The sequence below is a fragment of the Panthera uncia genome, chromosome D1, assembly GCF_023721935.1.
Source record: "Panthera uncia isolate 11264 chromosome D1, Puncia_PCG_1.0, whole genome shotgun sequence".
Classification (NCBI taxonomy): domain Eukaryota; kingdom Metazoa; phylum Chordata; class Mammalia; order Carnivora; family Felidae; genus Panthera; species Panthera uncia.
Window position 1 is genome coordinate 105,048,600 of NC_064808.1, and position 22,844 is coordinate 105,071,443.

At 41.3% G+C, this 22,844-nt stretch overlaps 1 protein-coding gene and 1 long non-coding RNA gene across 2 annotated transcripts in view; one reads left to right on the top strand and one right to left on the bottom strand.

Moving 5' to 3' along the window:
• ELMOD1 (ELMO domain containing 1) overlaps positions 1 to 9,046 on the bottom strand; it is a 39,387-nt gene extending 30,341 nt beyond the window's left edge. The window contains exon 1 of the mRNA XM_049614132.1: positions 8,937 to 9,046. Within this exon, the coding sequence (XP_049470089.1) occupies positions 8,937 to 8,953 (17 nt within the window). The 5' untranslated portion in view covers positions 8,954 to 9,046. The remainder of the gene's footprint in view (positions 1 to 8,936) is intronic.
• A 6,585-nt stretch (positions 9,047 to 15,631) lies between these two features.
• Positions 15,632 to 19,031, top strand: LOC125928812 (uncharacterized). The gene is made up of 4 exons (XR_007459759.1): positions 15,632 to 15,722; positions 17,583 to 17,613; positions 18,558 to 18,664; positions 18,840 to 19,031. It is a non-coding gene; the product is annotated as an uncharacterized LOC125928812 (long non-coding RNA).
• Positions 19,032 to 22,844: the final 3,813 nt, after the last annotated feature.

Consider the following 22,844-nt stretch of genomic DNA (forward strand, 5'->3'; position numbering starts at 1 on the left):
TGGGGTACCTGGGTGGCTCGGTCAGTTAAGTGTCTGACTCTTGATCTCGGCTCAGGTCATGATCTCATGGTTTGGGAGTTCTAGCCCTGTATTACTGGGCTCTGTGTTGATCCCAAGCCTGCTTGGGATTCTGTCTCTCCTTCTCTCTGCCCCTCTCCTGCTTGTGCTCTCTCTCAAATAAATAAACTTTAAAAAGTCCCCCAAAAAAATGGAAACTGTTAAAAAAAATCTAATGGTGATGTCTGAACAAGGAGAAAAAGACACTGGATAGACACAGATGTTAACAGTGGTATTAATGGGTAAAGGAATTATGAGTACTTTTGACTTTCGATTTTCACTAAGTATATTTTCATTTTTTGTATCAGTACATTTTATTTTATTTAATAAAAAAAGCTATAACAATTAAAATGTATAAATGATCACCAAAAGCCATTACAAGAGTGTATATAAGATTTCTACGTGAAGTCAGTTAGCTTGTGCTGAAAGATAAAAAAATGGATTTACTACCTTTTAAAGTCTGAAATTCAGCTGTTTTAGTCACATACATCCTAAGATCTATTATGATTTAAAAAAAAAAAGGTAACCTAAATATAAATTGAGTGGAACATCTTAATTAGATGCATGAGAAATTTTATGAAACTTGAGCTTTCTCTCGGGAAAAAAAAAATTCCGTTTTTCCAACTACTAGATAGCTATGCCAGCAGAGAGGATTGAGCAGTATCTTTGTTAGCTGGTGATGGGCCAGCTGGTATTGCTGTTACTGGTGGGCTTTATTCCTGCGACGAAGTCGAGGATAAAAGCTTCCCGTGACCGGTCCTTCTGGGGCCCAGGGAGCTTGCTTACAGCACGTGGGCCGGCTCCTCAGATGAAGCCTCGTAGTCCGCGACCCAGGACTCCATGACAGGTTCTTGGGGACAAAGGGTTCTGATCAGTCAGGGGTACCTTTGTATTTACTCTGCTTAGGGTACGAGGCACCAGACCATTTTATAGCTCAAATTAAACTAGAAAGTTTCCCTCATACAACGTCTCCATCAGATCCATACAGAGACGTGGCTTGAAGCCTAGCCATGTCCTCGGAGGGGCAGGAGGTGTCCACATGGACAGTGGCATCTAGCCCATCTGTAATTTCTCCCGCTGCCTCCTTGCCCATGAGAAGAAAACGCCTGGGGAACTGTTTTGCATTAAGACAGTCTTACATAAAAGGAGAGAAAAGACATCATGTTCTGTTTGCTCTGATCTTTTCTGTTTCCAGCTCCCCTGAGGCTCACACTGTCAAAGACAGGAAGACCCGTCGTAGTCGGAGAGCTCCAGCGACGGGCTGGCGATGCTGCCTCATGTGTCAGGGCTCGGCACTCTCTGGGGTCTGTCACATCCCTCTCACGCAGCCACACAACCAGTGTCACAGGTTGTGAAAGAGAAATGCCCACTTCCATCACGGAGTGAAATTTATACACTGCTTCTTTACCTGTTTGTAATTTCTAGGCCAGGAGTCCTGATAATTATATTATTTATTAAGAATATATTTTAGCTCTTTTCCTAATGGGCCCAGACACCCACAAGTATCTCATTAAAAGGCCAGCTTGCTGTGCTAGCACTGTATATTTTCTTGCTCTGCTATCTACATACTGTATATTTTTTCAAGCCAGATCATTAGATCAAACAGTATTTTGACAGATCTAATGTATTTTGTAATTAGATCATAAACCTAAGGCAGAGATTTCAGAGATGGAAATGCCAGTGGTGCCTTTTACTTCGGAAGCCTCGTTTTGATGGCAGACACCACATCCAGCTTGTTTCTGCGAGAAAGGACCAGATCAGCAAAGCTTCCGTAGGATGACTGTTCTTCACCGTCAGCTGTTGTCAGGGGCTCACTTTTTAAACCTATTTTTGGACCTATTGAAGTCCCTAAATCATAAAGTTGATGAAAAAACTCCTGACGGTCCAGGGAGAATAAACATAATTAAATATTTTGGGAGAATGTTCATAAGTTCATTTGGCATGTGTACCCTGAAAAGGAAGAAGTTAAGAAATGCATCTTTAAATGCTTTTTAAGTCCACCAGTGGCTGGTTTAGGAGAAAAGAAAGGAAGTTCTGTTCCTACTCTTTGAATGAGAATTACAGCCACACCCTCTCCACCATCCGAACTCTATATTCAGGGGCTTTATAATTCTGCTTGTTTTTTTTCCCTCCTGGCCTAAATCATCAAAATGAGAAGCTTAATTTTAGGTAGGGGAGTCTTTCGCTTTTTTTCTTCATAACGCTAGACTTTGTTTTCTTACTTGTGATGGAAGATTCTCAACTTACTACTGAAAGGATCTACTACCTTTTGTAGGAACAGCCACAAAATTCTCAAGACTACTGGAAGAAAATCCAGATTAAAACGAGCCCCTGTTTTAATAGCCACATGCATAGACAGCAGTTTTTGTGTTTGATCCCGTTGTTTCTTTTTTTAATCACAGCATTTTGAGAGTGTTCCAGAAGGACTTACTAACTAACATCAATGTGTTGCACAAGCACTGGGAAAAGCTGATTTAATAATAAGAACTCCTTACACATGTTTCATTTCCAATATTTTCTATTACAACCATTTATTAGTATGCTCTAGAGTGACGTTTATGGTTGAGGTCACAGCGGTGTTTTTCCACAAGCCAATTATGGCCGCTTTTATTATTTCACATTCATTCCCTAGCTTGAACCAGAATAGCCATCCAAAGTAAGTTATTCAAAATGGATCATATCTCTAACACCAGATAAAAGAGAGCTCCTGTCTTGTGGTGCTTTGTTAGAGGAATGCACCCAGCAGGGATGGGACCATTGAAGCAGGAGAATCACCTAGAACCACGGAGCCCCGGCCTGCGGGCTGAGGGGGTGCGGGTACCTGTGGTGCAACACTACGGCATCATCTTAAGTTTGTGACTGACGTCTTCTTTTGGAATAATAAGAGAAAAGTGGCTTATTTTGAACAGTTTCAATGAGTTTGCTAATGAAAGTTAATTCTTGCTTGAAGAAATCCTGTAATAAATAAGAAGTACACTACTGGTGAGGAAGGACACATAAAATAATCACAGTTCTTGATTCAAACCATAGTTGCCTAAACAAAACACTTTTCATCTGAACGGCCATAGAGAACAACAAACCGCTCAATGTTTCCAACATTTCATTCATTTTCTAAAACGATGTTTGAAAAATTTTAGAAAAGGGGCGCCTGGGTGGCTCAGTCGGTTAAGCGTCCGACTTCGGCTCAGTTCATAATCCCACAGTCCCGTGAGTTCAAGCCCCGTGTCGGGCTCTGTGCTGACAGCTCGGAACCTGGAGCCTGTTTCAGATTCTGTGTCTCCCTGTCTCTGACCCTCCCTTGTTCATGCTCTGTCTCTCTCTGTCTCAAAAAAAAATAAACATTAAAAAAAAAAGAAAAATTTTAGAAAAAAATATTCTATTGAGGTTCCTAACTAGGGCTACTGGCAATCAATTGGGAATTAACTTGTCAATAGGGGTTTGGCCTAGTAAATGGGCCCCTCTCTACAATGAGCTTCCTAGTAGCAAGAGAAACTGGAGTAGACTTGATGCATGAACTGGTAATAGTAAATCACAAAGAAACTATTTGTGGGCCCTTAGAAGAACAAGAATAATTCCCCGCCTTGAACAGCGGTGAGACCCAGTGCTCTGTCTGGCAGGTGGGTCCCCTGGTCTTTTCCATCATTATTTATCTGAAGAGATAACCCTGCCTTTGAAAAGTAGTGGGTATAAACTTATCATGGATTGGCACTATTTCAAATTCTATTGCTACAGCAAAGGGCACTGTTTTTACTTTCCAGGAAATTTTATCTGAGGGCGTAGAGACCAAGAGCGGACAGAGGGACAACTAAAACAATAAATACTGGGGACAACTAAAACAATAAATCGGCCGCTAATCAGTCGATTAAGCGGCCGATTTCTGCTCAGGTCACGATCTCGCGGTTTGTGAGTTCGAGCCCCGCGTCGGGCTCTGTGCTGACAGCTCAGAGCCTGGAGCCTGCTTCGGATTCTGTGTCTCCCTCTCTCTCTCTGCCCCTCCCCCGCTCATTCCCTGTCTCTCTCTGTCTCAAAAATAAATATTTAAAAAAATGAAAACAATAAATAATGGCTTATCCTTTTTTCATTTCAAAGAAAAGGAGGCATGGGCTTATCTTGATTTATTGATGACTCACTACTCTATAAAAATTTGATGCTTAAATACATACATTTTATAAAACTTATTTTTTTTTTTATAAAACTTATTTTTAAGATTCAGATTTTTTGTTTTTCTGTTTGGAGAATACTTATATTGACTTATTTATAAGGCAATCAACAAACACATTATACTTTGACATTTAAAAAGCATTTTTAAAAAGAAACTAAAAAGACTACTTAAACATAATCTCAAATATAAACTTTTATTGTAGATAAAAATATTTTAAAGAGAACGAAAAGTAAATCTATTAATAAAAGAAAGTCATCATCCATAATAGGCCTCAAAATGTTCTAGAGGGGAGAAGGAGTGGGCCTGTTACTGTTATGGATTCACTGCATAAGAGAATTTTTAAAAATGTGTAGTAACCATCAGGAGCAGGGTAGATGCTCAGTATTATGAATAAATTAATTTCTGTTGAGTTAAAGACCTAGAGTAGTTATAGGAAAGAGACTGGAAATGAATCGGTGGGGGGAAAAATGACAGATGGTCACTGAAAGGTAGTTTACAGATACAAAACGAGAAGACAGGCTGTGAAGGACAGGACAGGGCGTGGCAGGGGGAAGAAGGGAATGTGAGTCAAGAGCTTAGTTTCACTGCAAATCACATGCCATCCCTGTCCACAAAGAACTTAGAGTCTGGTAAGGAAAATGACCGTAAAAACAAGAACAGTGTGACAGTCCTCTCCAAGAAATCGCCCAGAGTGTTAGAGAGGCAAAGGAGAGAAAGTACCTTCCTCTGAGACTGGATGGGGAAAGCCCACCCCCGCTGACCTGATCATCCTAATAAGGAGGCAAAAACAACGGGGAACATGAGGGCGCCCCCCCCCCCCACTTCGGAACAAAAGACAAACATACAAGAGTGAAGGAAGTGAAATTCAAACTGACACTGAGTATCCCTGGCCTCATGCTCTGGAGGACGAGCTTCATGAAAGTGAAGTGGCCCAAGGGGTGGCCTTGAAAATCTCACCCACAGGAAACTGCCTAGAACACCTTTCAGGCTAACATATTTCAACAAGGGTGTGGAAACAGTTTGTTGTTGCTGTTTTGTTTTAGCACAGGGAACAAAATAATTTAAAATATGTGTGTGTGTAGGTGCACATGTGTGTGTTCTTGTGTGTGCACGTCATATGCGTGCATGCATATTTATGTACATACATGTATGGTAACATGCATGCGTGTCGGCGATCACAGTCCTTCTTACTTGTGACTTCTGTGTCCGTGGGCCTAGCACATTCTCCCTAGCAAGTGGTAGGTTCCTTTAGAGCAGAGGCCACCTCGTGTTTCCTGTCATATCCCCCACAATGCCTCACCACAGGCACACATGAGGACTCTGCAGAAATGATGAGAAACAGCTTTGAGGTCAGGCGGGCCTCGTTCAAATATCTGTGTGCCCCTGGATGAGGTACTTCACCTTGCGAAGCCTTCTTGCCCTGCTCTGTACTATGGGATAGCGATTCGTACTTTATTACAATTGTAATAAAGAGAAAGTAAGAATTAAAAATGTGGTACAGTACTGGAATTATTAGCAGTATGTGCTCACTAAATGAATCAGTGGACGGAGATACTAATCAAGTGTGAATGACTTAGAAAACCAATTTACAGCATTTTTTGCTAATTGGGAGCCTTAATTTACCTAATGACGGCAGCAAAATACTCTTTGTTCCCCTCAGTTGCTTTACAGTCAGGACTTGGGTGTAACTTTGTTTTATTTCTCAAAAGTTCTCCCAAGAAGGTGGGAGTGTGACGAATACATTCCCTGTCTTCTGCCCAAGGAAGGAAGGTACGCAGTGAAGTCCACAGCCAAGAAAGTGAGACCCTGAGGCTGGGATAGTTGGAAGCAATCATTTATATGGGGTGACTTAAAAGATTCCCTTGGGGCGCCTGGGTGGCTCAGCATCTGACTCTTGATTTCGGCTTAGGTCATGATCCCACAGTTGCTGAGATTGAGCACCACATTGGGCTCTGTGCTGGCAGTATGGAGCCTGCTTGGGATTCTCTCTTCCTCTCTCTCTGCCCCTCCTCCCCTCAAAATAAATAAACTTAAAAGATTCGCTTTATTAGAAAATTTCAAAATTAATACTGTTCTGATTACTGTAAAAAACATAATTTCAGTAAGCCATCCCTGTTAATAAAATATGTAAACTAAACCCTAAGCCTCAGTTCTGTTTGGGGCTCAAAAAGTGCCCCCTCTTTTTCTGATCACACATAAACACACTTTCTTCTCCCTTTTATCTTTGTATTTTTTTAATGCAGACCATGGCTAAAAGTCACTGAGTGACCACGGGCTACTTATTCATTATCCTGTATCTACTCTTACTTTAATTTAAAATACACCCTTCATCTTGCTATACTAATCCTGGAGCATTTATTTCTAACATATAATATTTTTTTAATCAAATATTTTCTCCACTCTGTATTGCTCTAAGTGGTACACCATTAATAGATCCGATTGCAGCAGTGAGCTAGAAAGAGTGGAGTTGGGTACCATGTAACTTATATGTGGATTAAAATCCATTTTTTCCACAGCTCGGTTGAAGATTAACCTCGTTTCTTCTGGAGCTATAGCTGAAGTGTTTCATTCTAGAACAACTCAGAGGTTGACAGGTTAACCACTCTGTGGGCTTTTAAATAATGCTGGATTCTTCTCAGAATCAGTTCCTTATTCTGCATAATGTATTGCTGAGCTCAGGAATAAATGCCTAATTTGTTCAGGCTATGCTTACATAACCTCTTTGGTTCAAGTGAAAAGATTGTCAAAATTGCCCCACGTCTGTGGGAAGGGACTACAGTGGGGAGAAAAGGCAATCTAAATGACCCGATAGGGTTTGCAATTCAGGGTTATTACTCCTTGCCCTGTTGCCCTTCCAGATTCCATAAACACCAACGTATAATGAATACACACACATTATAACTTACTAAGAAGCATTAAAAACACAAACGAAGGTCAAAAGCAACGATCAACTAAGGACAGCAGTGATCGAGTTTCCTTTTATGACTTCAAAACCAAAGGTCAATGAAAATCCTCAAGTTTCTTTCTTGATACGTAATCTGTTACCCTAGCTTCAGTGTCATATAAATAATTGATATCAAGTAATACGTATAAAATATGTGTCCCGTTAAAAGAGAAGAATTTAGATCAGAACACCTAAGTGACTGGGACATGCCAGTTCTGTTATTCTTGGCACTGGCCTGTGTGAAGTGACAGCAGATTCTTACCACGCCACATCTCAATCTCAAACACAAAGTAATTGTAAAATACTCCAGTCTCTCCTAAACCCAGTGTTGCGGCTGTTCAGCTTAAGAGAAAACTAACAGAAACAAGTGCTACCATTTCTCCCGAAATGGCTGGTTGTGAGGCTGCTCAAGTTTTTCTAAAGTAAGAGCCTGAAGAGGAAATCCTACTAGTACTGTAAGTCTTGCCACAGACGTCATCACTATCATCTCCCCCTTTGCAAAAGGAGCTCCTGACCTCTCAGCTCCGTGTAACACGAAAGCTTTCTACAACGAGAAGACACCATGTTTACATTCGGGAGGGATTCCTAAATACCAATTTTTCGTGAATGTGTAAACAGGTGGGTTAATTCCCATGGCAACCAAAACCATGTCAGGTCAGTGCTCTGCTGGCCAATGTCCTAGTGCTTTTCCAAGTACTGTCCTTTTGCACAGCTGAGATACACAGGCTGAGGACTATTCTGTACAGTCAGTCGAAACCTAATGCCTGTAAACGGTTTAATAGTGACCTCCTGAAAGCTTTCATACTTCTAAGACCCCACCAAAACAGTGAGTTGCACACAAAGGGATGTAGGTGTTCCAGACACAGTGATGCAACCAAAATCAGTGAGGAAAAGAAAATCGTAAATGGCAGCCACTGAAAGAAACCATTTTCTCAAAGAATTAAGCCCACCAGGGGCCAGAATGTGTATTAGAGGCAGCCCATCTTGGGGAAAAGAAACTCAATCTTCTGGGAAGTGTGTACTGCTTTCTAACTTTGGGGGCCAGAATAACTTTGGAGACTATTTTGTCATATTTTAATAAGATGTAAAATTTCTCTGGGAATTTCATTAGATTGTGAATGGCAGTTAAATACTCGTAAAAATAATTATAATCATAGGTCCAGCCAAATGGCTTTCAAAACAAAACAGTATCACCTCACAACGCACCAGCATATATGTTACTCTATACAGCACAATCTTGAGGGAACCAATGGTTAATGTAGATTTCAGAGGCATCAGGAGTCAGGAGGAACAAAAGCTTAGAATATTTTTTTTTTTTTTAACCAAAAAGGAACATTTGAAAATGCCCGCATGGATGGCCAGCCAACCAAAATTTAAATTAAGGGATATTTAAAATTACTTTTCCTCAGGAAAATAATTCTATACAAATTATATTGATTACTTGGCTACTAATCCCTCAAACGTCATCCTAAATGCTTTAGAGACACATGGCATCCAGGTTGTCCAAAGCACACCTGCCCCAGGCTTTGACGCTTGTGCTGCCTTACAGTCTTGTGTCCCGTCCTGCTGCTAAGTGCTGTGTCGTATCTGTTTGCAGACGGGGTAGCAGAGGAACCTGTGACCAAATTATTCTTAGCCAAAATACAATACTGTTTGATGCAATCCTAAGAGACCTGGATATAGGATCACAAATGGTGAACAGGAATATTATACTAATTGGGAAGGAAGTTTCTCCATTTTAGAGAGCTCAACCAGGGAACCATAAATACTTACCGCAGGAAGTGCTTCATTGTGCCGGTGTTGATTAGGTGTTATCCAATCCACACTGTCCCCAAGGAGCTGCTTCCAAATTTGCCTTTGTCAGCGTAAGTGTCAGCTGTGGGAACAAATTTAATATATTTACTATTAATGGAGCTGGAAATCCCAAACCTGAGATTTCTGCTTACCATAGTAAGCAGACAGAAAGCACCCAGAACGTTATCAACCGAACTGCTCACATAGCAATCCAGTTTCGTGGATGGAGATCATGGCCAAAGACTTTTACTTTGTAATGCCATAATTAGCCTTTCATTGTAAGTCCCTTGATGGGGAAATAATTAGTTTCATAAACAATCTCTTCAGTAGTAAGCTTTTTCTCTATTTTGGGTATTGTTCCTGTATTTTTAAAATTTATCTTATTTTTACTTTTTTTTTAAGTAGGCTCCACGCCCAATGTGGGACTTGAACTCACAACCCTGAGTCGGGTGCTCTACTGACTGAGCCAGCCAGGTGTCCCTGTTCCTATATTCTGAAGAACAGTATTTGTAAGAAAAATAGAAATGAGGAATCATATTATCCTAATTTTTTTAGAATCATATTATCCATAATTATCCTAATTTCCAGATATTTGGTAATCTTAAATCTGGAAATTGTACTTCCAGAAGTACAACTTGAAAATAATTAGAAGCAACTGGTAATGTCTTTAAGCTAAAAATCAGATGTTAAAGAGCCAAGCCCTCCAAACAAATGAATCCTATGTCCCCGGCCCTGTTCTGCTTTTTTTTTTTTTTTTTTTTTGCACTGTGAACAGAACCGTGAGATTTTCTATTTGTCTAGCCGTTTCCAGTTTCCAGTTTGCTTTCACGAAGTCTGCAGAGTATTGGTCTTCTTCCCCCCACAAGGAGGAAGCTCAGTTTCAAGTCGGGATGAGACAGAAAGGTACAGACCAGAGAAGAGAGTGGCTGGAAGCCACAGAGACAAGAGACGAGCGGAGCCCCAGCTGCCCCGGCCAGGCAGGCGAGGAGCTGAGTGTACAGATGGTGGCTGAGGGCGGAGACACAACGACCGGCCAGGACAGTCTGGGAATGTGGGCCGCTCAGACCGAAGATGAGCCAGGTTTTTCTTTAATACATATGCTTCTGTAGCTGTTCCATGAATGCTTGAAAAAAAAGTGTCTGCACATCAGCTTAAGATTGTGGTTGCTTCTGGGAGGGGAGGGCAGGGTTTAGGACTGGGGAAAAGGCCACTGGGGGAAAATGACCTTCAACTTCAAGTGTTTTATTTCTTAACATGGATCTGAGGTAAAACAAAGCAGAAAAACATTGGCTTATTTTGGGTGGTGGGAAGATACATTAGTCTTTGTGCTTTTTGTGGTTTCTAAAAATGGATCCAGTTTTTCTGAAAAATTGTTAGTACTTACCCAGAGCCCAGATCATGGGTGTGCCTATAGTTTACAATAAAGGGAACCAGGGCTCCTTGGAGAAATGGCTGATTCTAGGGCTGGGGTAAGGAATATTCAAGATGAGCCTGAAATGTCTTGTGCCAGAAAGTAAGGGAGTGCTCAAAAGAAATCGAGGATATATCAAATAAACACAGGAGCCAACTGAAAAGCTCCCAATGGCCAAAGCTGGAACCACTTAAGTAACAAAATATTGGATTATTGCCCAAAGTATAAAATAAATACCCATGATTGCACACTGATATAAATAAATGACTGAATAACTAAGTTGGGGAGAATATGTAAATCTCTTGCACCAACGAATTCCAAATAATTTGTGTAGATACTCTGCCCTCAAGGAAGTGGAGCCTGTCAACCCCTTAAATGTAGGCAGGCCACAGTGACTCCTTGAGTACAAAATGGAAAGTTGGGGGGTAAGGGTGGGAGGGAATCAGTAACTTTGCACTAGAGAAACCTGACAAACACTACCTCAGCTAGGTGAGCAAGGTTAACATCATGGTGACGAGTCATGTTGACAGTATGTACCCTGAATATGATGCAACGAAAATGGCACTTTACCTCTGTGGTCTTCCTCCTCCAAACTTACAACCTGGTCTAATCATGCTAGAAACATCAAGTTCTTACTGAGGGATACTCCACAAAATACCCAACTAATATTCATCATAACTCCCAAGATCACCAAAAAGAAGGAAAGTCTGAGAGACTGTCATGGCCAAGGGGTACCGAAGGAGGCATGGCTAAGTGTAGTGTGGTATCCTGGATGGAATCTTGAAACAGAAAAAGGACATTAGGTTAAAAACTAAAGAAAGGGGGGCACCTGGCTGGCTCAGACAGAAAAGCGTGTTATTCTCGATCTCAGGGTTGTGAGTTTGATCCCCATGTTGGGTGTAGAGATTACTAAAAAGTGAATAAACTTAGGGGCTCCTAGCTGGCCCAGTCAGTTACGCTCTGACTTTGGCGGAGGTCGTGGTCTCATTGGTTTGTGAGTCAGTGAGTTTGAGCCCTGCGTCGGGCTCTGCACTGGTGGTGTGAGCCTGCTTGGGATTCTCTCCCTCACCCTCTCTCTCTCTCTCTTTGCCCCTTCCCCACTTGCACTCCCCCTCTTTCAAAATAAATAAATAACCTAAAAAAAAAAACCAAAGGCATTAAGAAGGCTATGTTCTCTTCTGGAAGCTCTAGGAGAGAATCTGTCCCCTTGCCTTTAAAAAAAAAAAAAAATGAATAAACTTAAAAAAAAAAAAAAACTCAGGAAATCTGAATAGCATGGCTTTAGTTAATAATTAGGTATTAATACTGGTTCATTAGTTGTGACAAATGGATCATACTAATGTAAGATGTTAACAATAGGGAATACTGGGTGCCAGTATAAGGGAACTCTGTACTATCCTCATAACTTTTCTATAAATCTAATACTATACTAAAACTTAAACAATATTAGTGCCAACTCCGCTCTAGACACAGAGTTAGGTACTAGGGATATAGGTGAACATGTGGGGCATGGGTTCCATCTTCCAGCCCCAATGGCCTTGAGGGAGGCAGAAGAGAAGACAATATAGAGAAACAAATAGGTACTTAACCACAATATTATAAGCAGAAATAGGTGCTGTGTTCGTGAGTATGAGAGATATCTACCTTAGATGGAGGGGTCAGGGGTTCTCCAGACAACACATGCAAAGTCCCAGAAGCAAGAGAATACACAATGTGTAGATGGGAATGTTCTATATGACCTGGTTGTGCTCGGTGAGAGGGACAGGTAAAAAGGGATGACAAGATACAGAAAGGCAAGAAAGTCTCAAATCATCGAAGGCTTTGTAAGCAATACTGAAGACATTCAAACCTTATCCCATGAGCAGTGGTATTGAAAACTATTGAAAGTTTTCAAACTGAGATGTGACACAATCAGACTTCTAGTTAAAAAAAAAATAGTATGGAGAATAAATTAGATTGTGGTAGAATTATAGATAGGGGCACCATTTAGAGGGTTGTTAACATTAAAGATAATAATGGTAGGATAAGGCAATGGACAGAGACAGAAATGTGATGATATTTGAGAGATATTTAGGAGGTAAAATCAAGAGGACTTTTGTTAATTTACTGATTAGGGAATATTAGTGAAAGAAAAGGAGTCATCAAACATTATGCCTATCTCTATGCGTAGAGAGTAGACTCACTAAGCGAAGAATTCTGGAGATGCAGATCTGAGGGTCTGGGTGTATTTAGGGGTCTTTGGGGCATTTTGAACTTGCAGGGTCAAGTGGTAGTGTGGATATATGTGGATCTGAAAGTCAAGAGAGAAATCCTGGTTGGAGACAAAGATTTGGGCTTCCTCAGCATATAGATGGTAATTAAAACCACAACCCAAAAGGAAATAGTAAATAAATACTATATGCAACATCTGTTTCTTATAACAATAGTTCTTTGTCATCAAGGTAATATATTAGGATGGTCATACTACTAAAGAAATAAAGAATGAAATACATTTCAGAAAGATTTTGTGAAAATAAAAATATATCCTTAAATGGTTTAATTTCAGTTATCTAGAAAACTGGTTTATCTAAAAAAATGTCATAAGGATGTGGGATAAGTGAAATATTATAATAATTCAGCTTCTATTCTCTACATAAGTCTTCCTGAATTTATCCATTTAAAAAAAACCCTTTTGAATTTTTATGTGCAAGCATCATGCTGGGTTAATACAATATAGTTTAATGCTACAAGAGAGATTTACCACATAAGGGAAAATTCGCAAATATGGCAGCATGCGCATGCTGGTTAAGAGCACAAGTTTTGGCGACAGAGTTCATCTCTGGGATCTACCACTAACTAAGTGACTTTAGACAATTGTTTAACCTCTCCAGGGTTTAGTTTTCACTCTCTTAAGTGGGGCAAGAAATTAATAGCTACCTTGTATGGTTGTACTAAGGATTGAATGAACCAAAGCATGTAAGGTGCTTAGCACAGTGACAGGTATATAACATGCACTCAATGAGTTGGTACTCATTACTATTAATATTTTACTTATTATTTATCAAATTCTATTCAATGCTAATAAATTAAATATTTATTAAATTATCTTCTAAAATAAAAGGTCATTTTGTCAAGTGAAGAATCACTGAAGGGACTTTTAAAATTTTATTTATTTTTTTATATTAAGTATAATTATCAAATTGGTTTCCATACAACACCCAGTGCTCATCCCAACAGGTGCCCTCCTCAATGCCCATCACCCACTTTTTCCTCTCCTTCACCTCCCATCAACCCTCAGTTTGTTCTCAGTATTTAAGAGTCTCTTATGGTTTGCCTCCCTCCCTCTCTTTAACTTTTTTTTCCCCTTCCCCTCCCCCATGGTCTTCTGTTAAGTTTCTCAGGATCCACATATGAGTGAGAACGTATGGTATCTGTCTTTCTCTGCCTGACTTATTTCACTTAGCATAATACCTTCCAGTTCCATCCATGTTGCTGCAAATGGCCAGATTTCATTCTTCCTCACTGCCAAGTAGTATTCCATTGTATATATAAAACACATCTTCTTTATCCATTCGTCAGTTGATGGACATTTAGGCTCTTTCCATAATTTGGCTACTGTTGAAAGTGCTGCTATAAACATTGGGGTACAAGTGCCCCTATGCATCAGCACTCCTGTATCCCTGGGGTAAATTCCTAGCAGTGCTATTGCTGGGTCATAGGGTAGATCTATTTTTAATTTTTTGAGGAACCTTCACACTGTTTTCCAGAGCGGCTGCACCAATTTGCATTCCCACCAACAGTGCAAGAGGGTTCCCGTTTCTCCACATCCTTCCAGCATCTATAGTCTCCTGATTTGTTCATTTTAGCCACTCTGACTGGCGTGAGGTGGTATCTCAGTGTGGTTTTGATTTGTATTTCCCTGATGAGGAGTGACGTTGAGCATCTTTTCATGTGTCTGTTGGCCATCTGGATGTCTTCTTTAGAGAAGTGTCTATTCACGTTGGAGGGACTGTTGAGATAAATCCTGGCAAGTTGTGACCTGAACTGGGCCACCGACAGTGGTGGTAGAGAGAAGTGCACAGAAGTGGGAAATATTCAGAAGGTAGAATCAACTGGACTTACTGGTTGGATGGGAAAAGTGAAGGGATGGAAAAATAACAATTAGTTCCAATTATCTGTCCCCCAAACAGGAAACAAAGACAACGATTAGTTCTAATTATGTGTCCCCCAAAAAGGAAACACCAAAAATGGCTTTGAGTGGAAAGCTTGTGTAAATGCTGTTTAACTCACTGCTTGCTGTGTATTCATTCGATAACCTCGCTAAATGTTTCATATAAAAAAAAAATTACTGGTTACTTTATTTTTTTAAATCCAGCTTTGTTTTAAAGGAGGCACACTTGCCAATGGCCTATTTGCTGTTAACTAGACAATCTGTGCGAATGGTAGGAGCGTGCAACAGATATTTTGGCGTGCAAAGTATGATACTCTGAGCCACTGTGATTTAAGAAAATGTCTTTTGAGTTGCTTTTCCCTGAGTGGTACTGAGTTAACCGATTCCTTTGTAGCCAAAGCAGCATTTTTTTCAAGCGCTGGACAGGGCCAGAGAGGTCAGGGAGACTTGGAGGCTGCTTCTGATGTGCACAGCGTTCTAACAAAACAGCAGCTCGGAGAGACTTCCAAGTATTTTACACATATGCCTGTTGACCTTCACTCAATTAATGAAGGCGCTGGTTTTGTTTGTATCCGTCTCACTAGTTGAAAAACACTGATATTCACTCTTCTGTTTAATTCAGATTTATTCAGGTATTACTTATGTAAAGTTTGCCCTGTTTTGGTCAGATGTGAGCTCCAATGCCACCTTTTTCCCCGAGTGCAAGGAAAGGGTGGGGACTGCTTTGTGTGCCATCTCTTCCCTGAAACTGCCTCTCGAGAGGGGCGTGTAACCAGGTGGACACCAGAATTACCTGCTGTATTTAAATCTCTCCTCCTGTAATGAGGTGATGTGCTCCGTGTTTCTTTCCCCTCTGGACTACATGCCCCTCTCGGGCCCCAGGGAAGCCCCAAGGCCTGATACAGTGCCTGGCCCACTGGAGGCTCAGTATGGATTTGTTGGGATGAACCCTGCACCCTTCTAGAGAAATGCACTGTTCCATAACAGCACTCATAAACGAAAGATCTCCCCACTGGAAGAAAAAGAAAACCCCTTAGATTTTTTTTTAAACCAAAATAAACACTATGACCATAATCCTGGGTCTCCTAATCTTCCGTTTACGTGCAGTGATTCGTCTCCACGAGTGTGAGGACACTGCCCTGAGCCGCTCCGCAGGGAAGGATCGGATGACTGTGCCCGCACATCAAACACCTCCAGAGATCAGGTGACACTTCAGTGCCGTGTGTGGGCTTAGGTCCCTCTGTACTTCTGTTTTCCAGCTGGGAAGAAAGGGACTGCAGGCGTGGTCTGCAGCTTTGAAAACTCACTGTCTCTTCTGGTATCAAAGAACCTGCTGCGGCCCCTTTGAGCGAAAAACCTCCTAGGGCTCTTTGTAGAGTACCTCGGGGTGACCCTGCCTCTTAGAAACCGACCTCTCTATTGAGTATCACAGGGACTGAATTAGACACTCAACTAGAGGGAACAGGAACACTTTCTTTAAAGTCATAATCCCTACATGAGACAAAAAAAGCGACATATGTAGCCTTCGAATTCTAACTGACTGAGTCCCCTATAACAACCCAAAATGCTTGTGGACTCATATTTATGTGTAAGTAAAAGACAATCCACAAAGTAAACAGTGCTCCACTCTCAATAATTTCCCTAATTTGGGGTCATCCTAGTTTTTTTTTTTTTTTTTAAATGTTGTACGGAACACATTTAAGAAATAAAATTTCATTTAAAAATGTAATGTCAGCGTAAAGTCTTGTGGCTGGCTAACATTTACCAAGTGCTTACCGTGCACCAGGCAGTATTCGAGGAGCTTTGTTTGTATCAGCTTACCTCACAGTCACTCTATGCAGTGAATAATAGTGTCTCCAGTTTACAGTTGGGAAAGTCGAGGCACACAGAGGTGAAGCAGCTTTCCGTGGTCACACAGCTACTACTTACTGGCAGAGCTGGGATTCCCAACCCCGCAGCGTGGCTCCTGAGACGCTATTAATCACTCCCCTGCGCTGCCTCTGGAAACCACGGAGGGAAAATTCTGGACTGACTTAAGATTGAAAGAAATGAACAGCACATTCAATTCCAGCTCAAGTGCAGAGCTGGGGATAATCAAGGCCTGGATGTCCATCTGCACATGAAAACTTAGTGTTCCTCTGGGAGTGAGCTAGGGGACTCTTGAATAATAAGGGTCACTCCTGCACTAAAAACCACCCCATTTCCTTTCCTGAGGCAAATACACTGCAGATCTGAAAGTTTCCCAATGAGAACCTTTTATGGGAAGTTACACAACACAGCCCCAAAGGGTGGGTTTTATAGTCTTTCCTGAGACCACATTTCCAAGGACATCTGAATCCTTGGTAGTATAATTCTGAAGTAACTAGCAGTAAAAGTACCCTTCCCCTCAAAGTCAATCTAGTGCTCCTTTGGGGAAAATCCAATGAAATGCAAGCTCGGGCCAGACTGCCATTGCTGTGGTGATTTCACTCTCCCCAAATTATTCTTTGAGTTATTGATCAGTGAGACACGGTCCTCAAATCATCATTTTCTCTTGGTTTGCTTTTGGTCTACCTCTGTATGTTTTAGTTTCCACCTTGCAGATGAAAATATTTGTTTACTGTTTGTTTGTTTTTTGCTGCACATAAAATCTGTGTAATGGTTGGTAAAATATTCCAAATCTACCTAGGAGGTATATACTAACTTGAACGAGTTTTCTTGATGTCACTGAAAAACAAAATAAGTTCCATTCCCCTTTAGATTTCCCTAACTGCTTCTTGTTGTTTTCTTTTCACACTACAACACAACCAAGGGAAAAAAAAATCAATCAAACGGGTCAATCTCAAAATACGTCATTATAATCAGGAGATGAAGACACATTCCACTACCCTTCCCCCCAACCCAGAGTGGATTTAAAAGACAAAGTTTTTTTTATCAGTAGTGAAACAAAAAGTCCATTTAGCATTTGAGGGAGGGGGGATATCCCCCACCTTAACCCTGCAGATGATAAGTTCAAGGTCAGCAGTATGGAAATCATTTGCCACTGATTTAATTTCCTCACTTTGCGCTTTTCTTCTCATTTCAGATGAGAGAAGAAAACAATGGCACATTGGATGGTAAGGTCCAGAAATACTAAGTTTTATAGTTTTCTCCCCTAAAAATACGATTGATCAAAGCCACCTTGGGTATCAGAAGAAAGCCTAAGGCTAATTTGGTTCAATTCCGTTTATTCTGTGTCCTTATTATATTATGTCACTTTACATATTTTCTAAAAGTAGTTGAGAAAATTTTCCTGATGACAATAATAAACTCCAAGTAAATGATATTAACCTATGGGGAAATTTCCATTTCCCTCTTGAATGGTCTCAGAGTGTGCTACTTGTGCTCTGATGAAGTCCAATGAAATCACAGTGGTGACATCCCTCCATCAGTCAAGGAGAGATTTGAGACTCTGGCAGAAAGAGATACGGGCCCCTCTTCCACCCTTTCTTCCGCTTTGGCGGAAGACCTATATGTCTAGGTGGGGAGGGTAAGCGGAGGAGAAGGGTTTGAAGCTCAGGTGGTTTTAAGATATAACCACTTCAGAATTGCTCCCAAACAGGCACGTCTCTGTGGGGTCACAGGCAAGAGCAGTGAGGGCTGGGGATAAGGAGTGGCTGCTAAGCCGCCTGCCGTGTGTGGGGCTGGGCTCTGGCTGAGCCCACCCACAAAACACAAGGACGTGGAGGTCAGTCTTCTTAAATCTGGTGGGCCAAGTATCAGACCCAAATGAGGTGAATAAATAGGTCTGAATTAGCAAGTTCAGGTAGTGGCTAAGTTTCCATCATGCTTCCTACTTGTCAAGTCCTAAGAAGCACTGTGTCAGTGCGAGGGAGCCCTAGACAGATGAGGGAGTCAGTCTTCAGAGGATAGAACATAGTCACCATGTGGAATAGGAAGGGAGGTGGGGGAGGGGGCGCGAGGATCGGCAGGGGAGGGAAGAGAAAGGAAAGAAAAATTTCTAAGGCTATTTTTGAGCCTTTGAAACATGTATAACGTGCAGTTTTTGACTTTATTACAGGTATGCAGATGAGAGAGAGCAAGCAATATGAAAATTCAGCACCCCGGAAAAGTGACAAATCTTTCAGATTACATTTCACACATGCTGTCCAGCATGCCACGTTAGAGGTATAACGCTCATGCATAACATTCTCCCTGAGGCCATATTCCAGAACCTTCCTCCTCTATTGCTTAGCTTGAAAAGTGCTCTGCTGACACTCATGAAAATGACAACTAGGAAGGTTTTCTTTCCCCTTCTTCAGGAACAAAACACTCACCCAGGGTTTATTTTCGTGATTTATAGCAATGGAGGCCCCTGCCAGCCACAGGATCCACGGCTGCCTGCAAATATATTGATGATCCACTTTAAAGGTACAGTGATTTTCTGGCTTTCCCTGTGGTTGCCAACGTGTCTGCACTGTTTTCATGGAGGGAGCGAAGGGCGGGGAAAGCAGAACTGATAAAACTGGTCTTTCATCTTTAAAAGAATAAGGGCATTTCAAAATCTAGGTGTTAATTCATTTTTCCACAAAAATACTTGTGTGGATTTTGCACACTCAATTCTTTGAGTTTTAAAAGTTAAATTAAAAAAAATTTTTTTAAGTTTTATTTATTTACCTTGAAAGAGTGAGTGTGAGTCAGGGAGGGGCAAAGAGAGAGGGAGAGGGAGAGGGAGAGGGAGAGGGAGAGGGAGGGAGAGAGAGAGAGAGAGAGAGAGAGAGAAAGAAAGAATGCAAGCAGGGGAGGGGCAGAGAGAGATCCCAAGCAGGCTCCACGCTGTCAGCACAGAGCCCGACACAGGGCTCAAACCCATGAACTTGGGATCATGACCTGAGCTGAAATCAGGAATTGGATGCCCAACATACTGAGCCACCCAGGTGCCCCTAAAAGTCAAATTTCTATAAAACCACAATAAAAGAATGGTAACCTTATGACTACATAAAAATTAAATGGATATGATTTTGCCAATCTAGACTGATACTTTTTATTAAATTTTCTCTTTCATATAATGATAATACAATGAGGACATATGTTAGAAACACTTGACAGGAAAATCCAAGCGAATTAGGGCATTTCCAGGGGCCTGGAGGCAAACAGGTACTGCGCCCCTAAGGCAGTCGCTGACCCCAGTCGCTTATTAGGTTGGGCTGCAGCAACTATTCGTACTGTAAAACAAATTAAAAAAAAAAAGTAGTTTTAAACTTATTTTAGAGCTATGACTTAATATGCATGACGATAAACGTTTGCTGAGTACATATTTTATTTTTCCCAGTGGTATCTCATCAGTGCCATAAAGGATAAGATGTGCCATTATGTCATGTGTCCTTAAGGAAGGATAAAATGCTGCTAATTTGCTGCAGCCCGATTTCAGTGGCTTAGTGGGGAAAAAAGTCTTAGGATAGGTGAAATATAGTCAGACTGAAGTCACCTACTTATTTCCAAATTCCAGGCCATGATGTTTCTGCAGAAGATTCCATTGGTTGGTGACAAAGAGCACGAATGGCCTGCAGCATATCACACCAGAGGATTCTTATTCCCCAACTCAAACGTTTTTATTCAGCTTAAACCAGGCTAAGTAATTCCAAGATCTGTTAGAGGTTGATTACATAGGAGCAACTCGCATCCTTCTTAACCCACCAGAGATGCTTCCAGCTGGTTACTGCATAGGCTCTGGGCTCTGGTTCCCTTCTCCTATCACAGCCCCTCCACGATACACACAGCACACACCGTTCACACACGTGAGCACACCTCATCTACAGCAAGAGTGAAGGAGTACGGAAATGCTTCATTGAAGGCAGAGCACTGTCTAGTCCAAGCTCCGTTTCCTTGACGTTACCATAGTTGATATGCTTTCATGTGATGCTGCGGCCTGTTTTTGCCTTCCATGATCACCCCTTCTCCCGGTTCCACCCATTTCACATTCTTCTGCCTTTTAAGTGTAAGTGTTCCCTAGTATTCCATTCTTGACCCCTTCCTTCCTCTTCACCTCTACAAGGTGACCTTGTCTTTTGGGACCTCAGTCAAATCCAACAAATCACTTGTCCAAGGCCAGACAGCCACAGTTGGTAGGAAAAGACCTCGGCTCTAATTGCTAGTCAACAAACGTGTTCACTTATTATGTTCAGTTCTTTCTAGGCACCAGAGACACAAAATAAACAGGATACAGTCTTTGTCCTCCAGGCGTAGGAAATCTAGCAGATTTCACACATGGAGTCTAGGGCCTTTCTGAAGTCAGTGTAGAAGATCTGAGCTGTCTCAGGGGCACCAGGGCAACTCTGTTGGTTGAGTCTTCGACTTTTGATTCCAGCTCAGGTCACGATCTCATAGCTCATGGGATCGAGCCCCACATCAGGATCTGAACTGATAGCATGGAGCCTGCTTGGGATTCTGTGTCTCCCTCTCTCTCTGCCCCTCTTCCCACTCTTTCTCTCTCTCTCTCTGTCAAAATAAATAAACATAAAAAAAAGAAGCTCTGAGCTGTCTCAAATGAAAATACATTTCAGCCACGTCAGACTAAACTGGACTATCCTCTTAGGCAAGGGTTCCTGACCATTATGTCATTGTTATGGATTTTTCATGGATGTGATGCAAAATTCTGATCAATGATACCAAATTCTCTTTTTTAGGGGGGAGTACATATTATTTATAGTAGTGTGTGTGAGGTGGAATACTTTGCTAAGAAAGTGGTATGAGTAGGTTAAGAGAGCATTAAGATTTACTGTGGGTTAGAGGCTCAGAGGAGCAACAAACAAGAATGGTCGTTATGGAAGTTCACACAGGCAGCATGAGGTCCTTACTAAGTAGGAGTTGTCTCACTGCAATTATTGCTGCTGTAGTTAACAGTATTTTACATCTATAATCCCTTTTAACTTAAAGCTTCTGTCATGGACTTCCATTTAAACATGGCAGAAAAAGGGGCACCTGAGTGGCTCAGTCGGCTGTGCGTCCAACTCCTGATTTCAGCTCAGGTCATGATCCCAGAGTTATGGGAATGAGCCCTGCATTGGGCTCAAAGCTGACTGTGGAGCTTGCTTGAGATTCATATTCTCTCTCTCTCCCCCTCCCTCCCCCTCTCCCCCACTCACACACACTCTCTCTCAAAAAAAATTTAGTAAGTAAACAAATAAACATGCCCCCCACCAAATCCCACTGACATGAGAATAAAGAAATCAAAAAGGTGTAAATCCATAAGGCTAAGGGCAATAGGAGCGTACGTGAGATATCAGCAGATTTCTAGAGGCTGAAAGGATGAACAAATGGTAATTTACTTCGCCTAACTGATTAAGCCTGCAGTGAGGGAACTGATCCAAAGGCAGTACCATTGACAATATGGACTCTTGGTCATATTCAGGAGTTAGTGATGCCCAGTTCCTCTAAAAGTGGTAGTGTAGAATGAAGCCAACACAGGAGGCTTGGTGGGCATTTTTCATAAGGAATAGGTAGAGCTCCTTCCCCATTCTTGGAAAGCAAGTATAACCGCGCTCCATTCTGTCAGAAGAGGTGAGATTTATTCTTGAAGAGGTTGAGCTAGAGAGGCTCTGAACTTCTGGACACAAGAAAATGAGATTGAATGGTCATCCTGAATAGAAGGAGCTAAATAAAAGTCTGCATGATAAATATGAGATTTATCCAGGCTTCTTCTTCCACTCAACTCCCTGGTCAGAGGCAGCTATAATGCTTCTTCCCAGGCTACTGGGGATTTACCCCTCAGGAAATTACCCAACACACAGGTGGATCTCCCCCAGTGAAGCACCAGCCCCTCACTGGACTGCTGTGACACCATATGGCCAACAAGCCCCATGGAAAGCTTTCAGTCAGCATTTTAGTGCCTCAGTCTTAAATATGAATGGACAGCCAGGGATTTTCAAAGAATTAGGGAACGTTTCTAACTTGATTGAATTATAGAGACTCAAAGAAAAGTGAAAAAAGGGGGAATTTGGAAGAAACAAACAATGCAAAGAGAAGAAAATAACACATCATAATTAATTTTCATAGATATTAGAAAGATATTACACTCATGAAAGAGACACAAGAAACAATAAAAATTCACATTAAGAGAATAAGAAAATGTTCTTAGCATTTTTTTTTAAACAACAGAGATGGAAGTTGAGGAAATCTCCCAGATTTGAGGAAATCTGCTGAGAAGAAATTGACAAAAAAGATGAAAAATGGGAGAAAAAGATTCAGTATTCAAACAACAGATGTTCCAGAGAGAAATAAAAGTGAAAAAGTATGTGAAAAAATTATTGAAGAAATAATACAAGAAATTCCAAGAACTGAGGAACTGAATCTTCAATCAAAAGGGCCC